The sequence below is a fragment of the Crocodylus porosus genome, unplaced genomic scaffold (assembly GCF_001723895.1).
Source record: "Crocodylus porosus isolate Cpor-Errol unplaced genomic scaffold, CroPor_comp1, whole genome shotgun sequence".
In the NCBI taxonomy this organism is placed as follows: domain Eukaryota; kingdom Metazoa; phylum Chordata; order Crocodylia; family Crocodylidae; genus Crocodylus; species Crocodylus porosus.
The window spans coordinates 183357400-183371290 of NW_017728886.1; the positions used below are offsets into that span (position 1 = coordinate 183357400).

Below are 13891 nucleotides of genomic sequence, written 5' to 3' on the forward strand. Positions count from 1 at the left end.
TGTGTGTGTGTGTGTGTGTGTATAGTAGCATTTCATTTCAATTGCAGAAAAACAAGCATTTGGGGTTTTTAATAGAATTTTGGGTTTTTTTTGTTAAAATCAGAGCATTTGGAATCTTAAACAGAGAAAACCTAAGATCCCTACAATGACTTCAACCATTTCTGGTTTCAATTACTACATGTGTGTAACAAAAATGAATGTAAAACCCTGCAGTAAAACTACTATTCTTACTGTGAATACAAATTAATATATATAAAATAAACTTTTATCTTCCTCCTCCTCAGCATTTTTTTCAATTTCTTTTTTTTTTTCCTGCAGACTATTATTTTACCAACCTACAGTACCTTATTAAGATTGCAGTTCAGTATGTGGATTAAAGCTTTTCAGTGATAGGTGGCTTTGTTAGTCACTACTATAAACAGCAGTTTCTCAGGTTTCCCAACATGTTTTATTGTTTATACCTAATGAAATAACAGTAAAGGTTTTGTAACATTTTTTGCAGTTTTCTGTAATTGAATTCAGAATTCTCTGGAATGCACTCATTTGTCAAGCTGGAGATGTAACATTTTGGTTTAGTTATTGCTGTGAATGAAAACTGCAGCGTTTGTGGGAGAATGGGAAGGTCCCAATATTTTTTTGAGAGAGGATAAAACCTCGAAGGCAGATTTTCTGCTGCAAGTGAGATCTGCTCAATACAGCTGAAGGAAGTGCTGTCAGAACCGGGTTATGTGTCTTTTTCTTGGCCCTCTGATTCTCGTCTTGCCTTACTCCCAGGTTTGTAGCAGGTTGGGGGTGAAAATAACTCATGCCAGCCAGTAGCAGTATCCTCAAGGTATCTATCACCTGGGTGTAACTACTGCAGGCTGTACTTGGATCACTGCCATCTTCGTTCCTTTTACAAATCTACACCAAACAGACTCCAGGAGGCTCCTTTGACTCTTTCTGCTTCTCTCTCTTAGAGAACCTTCAGAAAAATAAATGCGGGTAGTTTCCCAGTCACAAAAACGGTAGGTATGGAGGTGACTTTAAGAAGTCATTTTGTTCCTACACTTGTGCAGAGGCAGAATCAAATATAGATCGACCATCCCTGACAGGTGTTTAGTCTAATCTGTTCTTAAAAACCTCTAATGATACAGCCTTCATCTTGGTGGCTCATTCCAGTACTCAACTATTCTTGCAACTAAAATGGTTTTTGATTGGTTGGATTGCCCCTTATATGTAATATATTTTTCTTGCTTCAAATTTTAAGCTTCTTTTTTCTTGTCCTACCCCCAGTGGATGTGGAGAAACCTATCCTCTTTATAATGGTATGTTTTACAGAGTGAAAGACTTTCTCCATTTTCTCTTTTTTTCTAAATTAAGTCATATTTTCTAAATCTCTTGTCATTCTTTGTTAACCTCCTCAGAGGAGAGGAGGACCTTTCCAAATGGCCTGTAACTTTTTCAAGTATAGTGCTCAAAACCAGTATCTATAGATATTAATATCTATAGATATATAAAACCAGTGCCTGTCAGAGTGCAAGTGTGTTTTATATACAACATTTCTCTTGACAGACTCTACAATGGCACATTGGCATCATTTTACTAACATGTTCAGATGGCAGTGCACTGTAATACAAATCTTTTTCTGTAACTAACCCCTCATTTTTGTATTTGTGAATTTGATTTTTCCTTCCTAAATGTGGGAGTACTTTGCACTTGCCTCACTGAATTTCACTTTATTTATTCAGACCATTTCTTCAATTTACCAAGGTAACTTTGAATTCTAAACCTGCCCTCAAAACTGCTAGCACAGCCCTCTTGGCTTAGTGGCAAATTTGTGGAATATGCTTTCTTTCCCATCATCAACATTTTTCACAGAAATATGCAACTGGACCCAGGCACACACCTATGGCCACCACTTAAAAAGCCTTCCGAGTTTGACAGTAGTCGGTTAATAAATAATCTTTGAATATACCTTTTGAACTTTTTATAATTTCATCAAGACTGTATTTTCCTTCTTAGCTTTATGACAGTGTCATGTAGGACTGTTGCAAAAGCCTCCATAAAGCCAAAATACCACACGTTGCTTCTCTATCTAGGAGGCCATTTGCTCTGACAGCAAAGGAAATCAGATTAGTTTGACATGACTTCTTGACAAATCCATGCTGTCTGTTCCTTACTCCTGTATATCCTCTTGGTGCTTACAAATTGAAGAGTGTGGAAGTAGGCTATTATTCTGCAGTCTCTTTTCTGACTTTTTAAAGATTGGTACTATGTTTTCAGTCCTTCAGTCCTCTAAGACCTTATTTTCCTCCATGAATTTTGTAATAAAATTCCTGGCTCTGTAGAAATTATTTTGGGTAGTTGTCTAAAGTAAATTTAATTGGACCCTAATAATGTCAATATGTTTAACTTCTCTAAATATTTTTTAACTTATTCTTTTTTCCTTATTCTGGCCTGTGTTCTTTATAGCCTTGTTGTTAATGTGTGTTAAGCATCTGGACATAATTAGCTTTTTTTGTAACAACCGAAGGAAAAAATGTCTATTATTTCAGCGTCTTTTGCAGAACGTTCTTAGCTTTAAGTTAGAAAGAGACTTTTTTTTTCCCCCTCTTCACCTTTCTGATGTTTTTATAAAGCTTTTCCATCTTGTCTTTCAGGTGCTTTCTAAAGTGTAATTTATTTTGCACTTTAGCTCCTCCTCATCATGTGTGATTGTGCATACATATATGCATACATATTTACACATATATACACAATCATGCACTATCAGGAGAAGCTAAGGAGCTAAGGTACAAAATGAATTGCATCTTAGATATAGATAGATATACATATATATTAGGGCTATGTGAAATGGCTGTATTTTGATTTGATTTCGGATTCGACCATTTTGGAGGACAGTGATTCGTTTTGGTGTTTCAGATCACTGTCCTGTTTTATTTTGGCCGAATCTCCTCTGAATCTGTTTTGAACGGGCTGCAAGGGAATCTTTGCACAGCCCTACCCAGCCAGGTGGGGCTTAGGGCCCCAGTGGGGAGCAGGCTGGGGCCATGGGTGGCTCATCCAGGAGAGGGGGAGGGCTGCTGCTTTCCTTGCAGGTAAAGAAACCCCTGTGCAGATCTCTGATCCCTGTCATACTGGGTCAGGGGGCAGGGAAGTGGCGCAGAGTGGTGAGCAAGCCTCTGCTGGTCCCTGCTGCGTGACCTGGCTCTGCAGGGAGCAGAGTTCTCTGCCGGGTCTCCTCCCGACTACTGTTCGCCCCGCGTTGCCCTGGACCTCTGCTCCCTGTGGAGCCAAGTTGCACAGCAGGGAACAGGGCTGCCCTGTTGTACAACCTGGCTCTTAAGGGAGCAGAGATCCGCGCCGGGGTCTCCTCACCTCTGCTGTCCGCCCCATGCAGCCCCAGGTTGTATTTAGCCTTTTGACCCCACAGGCCTGACTGGGCCCCCATGCCAAGATCAGGCCCTCTGCCTCATCCCAGTCAGTCTTGGCTGGTCCCTATGTACATGGATTGGGCCCTACAGCTCCGTCTTGCCTCCTCCCTTTCCCCATGTGCCACGATTTGTCCTTGCCCTGTCCTGTAGGGGCATGCTGTCTGGCCCTCAGGGCTCTATACAAATCTGGAAATATGAAAGCCCCGGGGTGGTGCCACTGATCCCGTCACCAAATTTTTGGACCAATCAGGAGCTCTACAGTCTGGATGACATAGCACAAAGGGCTGGATCTGGCCCATGGATTGGGGGATGAGCACCCTTTGCATAGTGTGTCACTGCGTATTATTTTAATATTGTCTCTTTGGAAACTGCTGCATCTCCTGAACTTTTTGCCATATGCGTTTTCCTTTGCATTTTATGTACTATTCTTTCTTTTCTTTGAATGTATTCATTCAGCTGTGATCTTAGACTATATAATGCACAACTAAAGAGATGGGTGGATCTAGGAGAGAGGCATAGGTGCATGACCCTTGAGGCTGTGGTGCATATACAGTGGGTGCTACTACTCCTTGCCCTCCACACTGCCTGGTGTTGAATTTGTCAGCAAGGGATAAAGAGGCTAGGGGGAGCATCAAGTTAACCCCCAGGGTTTGGAAGCTGTGTTAAAGTGGCTGTTCCAGCAGGAGCCACGCTGAAGAGCTGGTGAACTCAGAGTTAACTGTATACTTACTACATAGTCATAAGGAAATACAGACACAACCCCTCAACCTTTCTGGACCTAAAGATGTGCAGCAGTGTTTCTGATCCACTTGTTTGAGAAGAGAAAAGATTTTTATCAAAACATCCTCTCCAGTCCAGTCCTTCAAGGGGGTTATGCGTAAGAGAAGATTATCTAGTATGAACCATCTAATCCCCAGTCCTTTTTTATTCTTCTGTCCTTGGAGGGCTTACGCTGTCAAACATATGCAAAGACTTTTTTGGTGATTTTGCATGTAGGACTTGTAGTCAGCATTAAGACTGTCAAAAACATGAGGGAAAAATCATGTTAACTTTAAGGTGTGAAATAAAAACTATTCTTTTTTTGGAATGTGAACTAATGGGGATGAAACTCATGGTATTTTGTGGTAACTGTTAAAGGGAAGAAAGTATCATGATCTGATGCCCCATTGTCTTTTTATACTATATATTTACATTATTGTATTGTTTTTAGTAGCAAGAGTATCCATAATCTGGAGAAATGCCCTCTTCCTCAGAGGTCATTGCTATATAGATATGTCCCTTATTTGGAACAAAAATTTAAAAATAGAAATCATTATTATATCATTTGCAAAGCTGGCTCTCAACAGTGATTTATAATAATCTTTAGATATGGTTATAATTTAAAAGAGAACTCTCCACAAAGAAAATTAATTGGATCATAGACTTTTTAAATACGAAATTTTAATCCTTACATTACAGGAAACAGTGGCTATATGTAGTTCATTCAGTTACAGCTGGTGCAGTAGTTGGTTTGTCATTTGTATTTCTATTTATTTTGGAATTGATTTGCAATTTCTCCTTTAATTTAATTTGTTTTAGTTATAATAAGTAGACCTTTTTTTTTTTTGTCAGTGAAAATAAATGAAGTGTTGTTATTAGATACAGGTTTCCTTCGCTTTATGCGGGTTCTGTATGCATAAATTTGCTCTTATGCAATGACCCTTTTTATACCAAAAATTCCTTATATGCAAGGTCACTTCACTCTTATGTGATCGGTATGCTGAGGAAGCCCACAGTCAGCTGCTTGCGCAGTGCATTTTAGGAGTGACATGCACCAAAATATAGTCTCCTGCGTGGATCTGTGCTTCTCGCTTGTTGTCTGTGTCACGTGTTTCTGTAGTTGCCATCCCCATTATGGTAACATTCACTACTACCCTGTGCTTGTGTGTACTGTCTGCTGTTGGCGAGTACCAAAATTGTCTTGTGGTAGAAATGGGCCTGGGGGTCAGTACAGTTGAGATCTTGGGCTGTATTCCTGTTTGGTACATTGTAAAGTAGGTTCCCTTTATGCGAATTCAGGTTATGCACCATTTTCCACAAATGCATGTACAGCATAAAGCAAGGGAAATCTGTACTGATGGCAGAGCCTACAACTGAACCTGAGCAGAACATTCTATATAAGTTTAGTGAAAGGAGATCTAGGTTCTAGACCTGGAAGGCAGAATGCTAAATTAATAGATGAGTTGTAATGAAAGGATAATGCAAGCATATGAAAGGGTAAAGTATGATATTTTCCGTTGATTATTAAGGGATTGATTCGTGCTTTGTCTCATAACGGAATGGTGAACAGTATCTGCATACCAAACACCATCAAATGACACGTGCATCTTGTTTTGGGATGGTAAATTGAAGAAAAAATGAATTTTCTCTTTAACAAAACTGTTCAAAACTATTTTCACATTTAAGACACCCACTCCCAATTATCAATTGTTAAATTTTAGGGGAAAAGTTGAGCCATGGTACAAATAAGGTATATGGGGACCAGGAGGCAATATGTTTACCCTGAGCTGTAACAGGTAATTGGGAATGGGGAAGGTTAAGTCCCTGGCCTGTATATAGAATGTAGTAAGCTGGAGAATAATTTGTGATGTTTGGTGTTGGTCTTCAGGGTTTTATAGCTTATATTAAATAACTGTGTGGTGCATAATGGAAAGGTGTTTAAAAATATATATTTTCTGTAAACTGTGGCGCTAAGCAGGAATGCAGAGGAGAGAATTAAGATTAGGGTATGGTATATGGCATTTTGCATATGTATGTTAAAATACCATATTACCTTTGGAAAGGCATGAATGTATATTAATCTTCACTTTACTCTTCATCACTAATGCTTTCAGACCCATCTTTTATACATAACATTTCTTAATATAAATTCATTTTTAACTTAAGTGATAAATAGTCACTTTCGAAGTTATCAAAGCCTCTGATTTTTTTGAGACGGACCCAAATCCTAATGTAGTTGAAAACAGCAAACATATTGAGTTTAGCTGGAGCTGTCTTGGACTATCCAGTACTGTACCAACACTTTTGTTGGGGATGTGAATAATTTTTTTTTTTTTTTAATCTTGGAATATGGAATTGTTAGGCAAAATTTTATTAGATACCCAAGTATGAATGTGTGTTGAATTCTACGCTGTAAAGCTTGTATAAAATGGTGTTCTTAAACTCTTCATTTTGGGGGAGGAAGAATAAGACCCAAAGTTTGTACTAAGTTTAGGAAAATTTTGACAGATTAAGTGTGCCTTCCTTTAATATACAAGTACCTTAGAGCTTTTTCCTAGCTACTGATACGTCTTCTGATTAGTCTTACTTTTGAACCCTGTGGATTAACTAGAAAGACAAGTAAAATACAGGTAAAGGAGCTATGTCAGTCAATGGAATTATGTAAGGCAATTCTATAAACAAAAGTGAAGTCGCATTTATTTCATACTTTTGATGACCTTTTCCCTAGGACAATGATATTTATTAAATACAAGTGATTGCCAACTGATTTTTAACGACCTTTCTTTCAGAAGATAGGGGCTTAAACATAGCTAGAGATAACATCCAGTCCGGGAGAGCTTTGTAGCATTGTTTCAGGTAAAAGTTTTGCAGATTAAAAATGCTTTCACTTGCACTAGAGTCCAGAGAAGAGCCACGCGCATGATCAGAGGTTAGGAAAACAGACCTTATGATGACAGGCTGAGAGGCATGGGGCTCTTTAGCCTGGAAAAGTGCAGGCTCAGGGGTGATCTGATGGCCACCTATAAGTCTACCAGGGGTGACCACCAGGATCTGGGGGAACGTTTGTTCACCAGAGCGCCCCAAGGGATGACGAGGTCAGACGGTCATAAACTACTACGAGACCGTTTCAGGCTGGACATAAAGAAGAATTTCTTTACTGTCCAAGCCCCCAAGGTCTGGAACAGTCTGCCATCAGAGGTGGTTCAAGCACCTACTCTGAACACCTTCAAGAGCAAATTGGATACTTATCTTGCTGGGATCCTATGACCCCAGCTGACTTCCTGCCCTTTGGGCGGGGGACTGGACTCAATGATCTTCGAGGTCCCTTCCAGCCCTAATGTCTATGAAATCTATGAAACTAAAAGTCATAATAAATATCTTCATTAGAGAGCAGTTGCCTATGATTCCGAGGAAAAAATCTTCCAAGCTAAAATCGAAGTAAAATAAGATATTTATTTGTACTAGTTGACAGTCTGGTCTGGTTTGGTCTCCTACTGGTAAGTAAATGTTGCAAGATGGTACTGGTATCAGTAATAAGACAAATAGGCCTCTTCTACTAAAACCTTCATGCATTATATTATTTTGTGTAATAACATACTCCTTGGTAATCCTACACTATTGGGAGTTACTTTGTTGTTGTTTAGGTAGTTGCAGTTAAATTTACTACTACTAACTAAACCCTAAACCGAGTTGTTTGTTTTTGAATATGCTGTTGAATGAATGTTTGGTTAGTTAGAAAAATGATCTCTCTTCATAGTGATGCAAAACAAGCTTTGGGACTAGGGGGAGAAACATTATCAATGGGACAGTGGGGGAGGGGCATGGACAGAAAACATATCCAAAACTCATTTAAAAATGTCTTATTATGGCTGCTGTAGCATTATCAGATGGAAGCTAGTTCTGTTGCATGTGGATGTGACAGATGGACACTGCAAAACTACAAGAGATTAACCTTATTTTGCCATTTTATTTTTCAAGCATACAACAAAGAATGGCTTGGTAGTATTGAATTCTCAACAATGATCATCACATTTTAAATGACTCCAGAAAATCCTCTTTCCGTCTCTTAATTCTCCTGTCGCTGTATCTATGGTAAAGACAATTGTCAAAATAAATAAGCTCATATAACCATCCCAAGGTGTATACAGAAATGTATTGTATCCTTCTAAAGCTAGGTAATACAGTAATAAATTGAGAGAGTGACATTTGAAGCTAGACTTTCAGTGTGTGGTTATTAGTGATTTGCTTGCACAGGTTTTGCACATTGCCCATTTTTTGTCACTTATGAGTTTTGCTTGCACGTCTCAAAAATTGAACACTGAGTGTTAATTTACTCACTATTTATGTGCACAAGTGAAAATAAACAAAAATATACATGAAAAACTCCATGCACAAATCTGAGCTCCTTGGAAAATTTGGTCTTCAGTGTATAGAAAGTGTCAACCAATAGATAAAATGCTTGTTAAATGGTACATTCAAATACCCCACTAAAACATTTTCCATTTAAATAATGAATCCCTAGTAAGGGAAAGACTATTCCATTAGACTGCAAAAAAGAGACAGAGAATATAGCTAATGAATCTTGCTGTAGTATAGGAAGCATGTTAGTTGGTTAGGAGTTGAGTGGACTCATTCCAAACTATAAACAGATTCATATTCTGGGGAATTGCTTGTAATCGCATAGTAACTATGGTTACCAGGTTAAAGGAATTCGGTTTTGATGAACAGAATTAGATTGCTACAGTCTGATTTTTAGTTTTGTTTTGTTTAAAATAGCTTAAATCAAGATGCACGTGTATGAGGCAGTGATGGCTAGTAAGTCGTAAATACTGAAAATAATATGCAAAAGGATTTACTGTGCTAAATAGAATCTGTTTTTTCAAATCCTTGTTTAATGTGGAGTGGTATAGTGTCTTCATGTTGGATTGTCTTTTTGCAGTATCAGATGGAGTGCTGACAATACCTTTTATTTTTCTTTGGTCCCCTTTTACAAAACATTTTCCTGTTGGAAGGGTCTGTTAACAAGCAATTATGACCACAGTATTCAACTGTATAACCTTGCTAACAATCTCATGTTGATTTAGGACCAAATGAAGCATAGCACAAACAAACATCTGTTTTCATATTCAAACCATTACTTATTTCAACTTCTTAAATTTCTAAGCATCTAAACTTTAACTTCAATTTAAAGGCTGTTTAATTTTATTAAGGGGAATTATGGAAGTATAGCTGAATCTGACTGGTGCAGAATAAAACAGAGCCAAATTCAGTGTGCTTCACACATGTAGGCAACATCATAGAAATAAATAGGACTTTATATATGTTGCCTTTGGTTTAGAGTGCTTTTGGATTTCAGAGACATTCCCTCTTCTGAAATTATAGAATGCTGCTAAAGCCAGAATTAAATTTTGATATGCAGTCACTGAGCAGAATTTGGCTCATAGCATTACCTTTCTTAAAAGCTGACAGTGTCTCGTAAGAGCTGATTGTATGAAAATGTTTCTGTTCAAGTCACACATCTCTCTCCCTCTTTCTGTCTTCCACTTTCCCATTGCTGTCCCTGTTGGCTGAGTATTAACATTAAAGACATTATGTAAAACTTTCCAAGGTTCCTACAACTCATTTTCAGAAAAGGCTTGGGTCTTTAAATGACACTAGGGAGCCTACAGTTAAATGTTTCCAAAAACACTTAAATCCAGTGAAAGTCATTGGAATTTTAAGAGCCTGAAGGTAGGTCTCTACCATGTCTCTGGAGTTGCAGAGTACTCCACAGAGAAGTACTAGCTTTCCCATTTGCTTGCACCAAACCTGGAAATGAATGAGTGTCCCTACTTGCAAGCTTCCAGGAGACAGAGAATTTAAGAGCTGTGATAGGGAGAATGTCCTTGGATTTGTTTCCAGGCTTCATATATGGTTGGTGGGAGGAGGTAGGTAGTGCCATGCTTCTAAATGACACACAGAGAAACACTGAGGAAGTAATATAGACATACTCCAGCTCATTTAGGTTCTTGTGAAAACATTACTCATTGGCTCTAACACTCCTCCTGAATTTTATTTTTATATTTCTCATTACCATACTTTTGCTACAATATGCTTAATAAATGGTAGCAGAATTACATTTTATGGAGCATAAAATTCCTTGGGATTTATTAATGTATTTAGCCCTACTCTTTTGCTTCAAGTTATTTTCTAAGAATCCAGAATGGGTCACTGATGAATAATGAATATATACTTTGATTGGTTTCAAAGCCAGGATTAATGAGTCTAAAACTTAGTGATGGTCTTTTTCCATTTTGCAATGTAATTTTAAAAAAATAAAAATTAGCAGATGCAAGAATTGTCTGGAGTAAGTTTGACCATCTTGTTTTACAGAATAATCAACCATGACTACCGAATCTGGATCAGATTCTGAGTCGAAGGACAAAGAACAAGATCAGCGAGAAGCCCCTGCTCAGCAAGGGACAGCAGGGGCACAACCTCCAGACCAGCAGCAGCTAAGTGAAGAACATCAGAACGGATTAGAACAGTTTTCTGGTGTGGCAGCTCATAGTACACCTGTGAAAAAAGAGCAGGCAAGTGAACTGTTTATGCAATTGCTGGACACGGTGGATTACGCACTGTTTTATAAGCTCTTTGCAAGTAAAAATGTCTGAATAAAAGTCTTGTCTACCTTAAAGCTCTGTTTGATCTGAAGGGCTTTTTTAATGACATCACATCCCAAAAATACTGATTTGGCTCAGGTCCTTGGAACTTGACAACAATGTGTTAGTATACCTTTGTGCACAGTCTTGGAATTAATGTTAGATGTGCTTAATTTTGAACACCAGTATTATAAGCAGAAAAGCATTCTTTAAACTTTTCTTTACATCAGAGTGCTAATTTTGAAAAGCTGCCAGTGTTTAGGAGGTTTGCTTCCACTCTGACGCTTGCTGAAAGCTCATTTCATGTGTCCTAGTCTGACATGTACCATAACATCTCTGAGGTTTTAAAAGTTCCCTTAGTTCTAAATTGTTGGTACTGTAATAACTTTTTAAACCTTACTACTTTGCTTTTAGGATTTACTAAATGGTGGCTTTTCAATTTTCTTGTATTACTTTTTCATTATATATGTAAAAATGATGCATTTAGCATTGATTTTTAACTCTTTCTAATCAATAGGTCATGAAGGGTCAACATATAGCATTACTAGATAAGTAGCACTCCATTAGCACAGGAGGCCTGGCAGTCAAAAGCTTTTGGTGTCAAAGGGTTAATGACAAGCTTAGGAACTTTTAAGTGAGGTCTGATTCTTTTTAACTGGGGAAAATGACTTATGCTTACAAGGCAGAGAGAAGCAGAAAACACATGTCAAGCATTCTGTCTGACTCACAACTGCATTTTTAAGCTTTGTTTTTGGCTCTTAAAAATGATGTGCCGTATTGCAGCCTCAAGCTACTGTAGAAGAAAAAATTGTGGCTAGAAGTAGTTTTGGGTGCAAATTATACCATTTCGATGTCTACCTGGTGTTGGGTGTGCTAATAAAGTAGCATAGCCACACTGTCATCTTCTAACAGCAAACAGCTGTACGTGCAGTACTAGAAAAGCTGGTCACATCTCTGATCCCTTTGTCGTAGATACTGTCCCCAACTTTTCTTCTTCAGAGCATTTCCACCATATGGATTTCCTTTCCCTAGGATATCGGAGTCCTGATATGTTCTCATACAATGTTTAATTCCATTGCCAGTCCACAAGAACATCAGCGAACAGATATAGTCTTAACTTTTTTGTAGACAAATTTGAATTACCAGTAGATTGGTAATTAATTATGGGGCCTTTCACAGTTAAGTCACTAACTTGAATTTAAAAATGATTATTTTGAAGTGGCTGTACAGCCTGTGTGAAATGTTACATTTCATATATTTTAAAGCAGGTAAGTGTTCGCTTCACAAAAACATCATTAAATCTTGTCGCTAATCAGCCACACTGTTGGGATTTTCAATAAAAAGGGCAAAAATCGGAGGCAGTGAACTTTTTTTATTTTACTCCCACCTTAAGTTCCCCAGTGTTAAAAGTAGAACACCCAATCAGAGTAAAGAAGTGCATGCTGAGAAAATCCTTCATTTTTTTTTTTCTCAATTGTCATTTTATCCAGAAGAATAAAATAATTCTACAAGCACACCTTAATTGTGGGACTTGTGCAAGTAATGAATTCAGATCTACATATCTCCTCCCTAATGCAAACAGAGACCTAGTGTCTCTTGTCTTAAATGCAAGGAATTTAAAAATTCTGATCTAGTATTTTCATTTCGTGTCTTCAAAGTTTCAGCATCTATTATTGCTGGATTGTCTATCTCTGAAGACTCCTTTTTATCAAATGGGATTCCAGCTTAAGAAGGATGGAAAGCATATTACATTAGAGAAGCATCTATTCTTAGAAGGGAAAAGATGTAAGCCTAGAATCACAAATATGTTGTATTGCCTCCATAGAACAATACAAGTTATGTATTTTGCAACATTAACCATGTTCCTATCTGGATATAACTCCCTACAAGAATGATTTGGTTTTCCGTAAAATATGAAGATGTGTTCAGATACAGTATAATTTGTGCACCTGCTGCATTGTAGTTGAAAATTTTTATTACAGTGTAATTATAAACAAGCAGGGATCAGACAGTAGTTTAATCTGATTTTACTTGTTCTTCTTTCAAGGGGTTTTTCTTTAAGTTATCAAGAAATATTCAGTTTATGCTCATAATTAATTGAGGAAAGTTAAATGTTGAGAACTAAAGTTGGCATGCTTCTAAAACTGTGCCAAAAGAGGCACAAGTGGAAGAAATATATCACCTGATTTAATTCACATAAGAGGACATGTGAGGCTTTTTCACTGCTAATGAATTGTGAAGTGGAAAGCAAAGGCAGCCCTCTTTTGTATGTGCTCATTGTCAAATTCTGATATATGCTAGTGTCCATATTTTACAGCCTCTTTACCTGGTTTCAGCTTTTTTTCTTTCTATCCTTTTATCCTGCAACACTGTCATTTTTATATTGTGGAAATAATTCAAAATTCACAAACCAGAAGTAGATCACATTGAAATAATTACATTGTTTTTTCCCAAAAGTAAGACTTAAATAGCCTGCCTTTAGCTTTTATCTGCAGCTAAAGCAGTTGTTTCCAGTTTTTCTATGAGGAGTTACTGATAGCAAATATTAGCATTGTGAAGTTGTACTTTCATGCAACAATAAACCTTGTTTTTATCAAGACCATTTATAGGAGTTGAGACTTCCTGCTCTGAAGTGTATTCTTCTCTGCAGACTGATTTGCAGGAGACAGACCTCATACTATATATAAATTACTAAGTCAGATATTACACTGTTATAACCTGGTCATGAGTTCAGAATATAAAGCTGATATGCTGAGACTATTTGAAATTCCTATTTAAACTCCAAACCCAATGATCTACTATTTGAATTACGGTTGAGTTTCTAAAGTGCTTCAAAGGCTGTAGGCATCTGTATTTTAACATGGGGGAACTAAATAATTTAGACTGTATTGCAAGTCAGAAACAAAGGGTTTTGAATGCTTCCAGGACATTTTTGCAAAAATATATCTGAGGTCTTCCCTAAACGGTTGTGTGAAGGAGTCCCCAATATCTTTCACTTTACTGAGATTTTTTCTCCCTTCCTGTCCCACAATGCTCCTACCAACAAGTGAAGCTTATTCCTCACCGATGAATTTT

At 37.6% G+C, this 13891-nt stretch overlaps 1 protein-coding gene across 17 annotated transcripts in view; it reads left to right on the forward strand.

The window, feature by feature from the left end:
* Positions 1-13891, forward strand: part of EPB41L3 (erythrocyte membrane protein band 4.1 like 3) — a 131919-nt gene that overhangs the window by 29059 nt on the left and 88969 nt on the right. For all 17 annotated transcript variants that reach the window (XM_019546311.1, XM_019546374.1, XM_019546321.1 and 14 more), the window contains exon 2: positions 10548-10747. In XM_019546311.1, the coding sequence (XP_019401856.1) occupies positions 10559-10747 (189 nt within the window). In that variant the 5' untranslated portion in view covers positions 10548-10558. The remainder of the gene's footprint in view (positions 1-10547; positions 10748-13891) is intronic.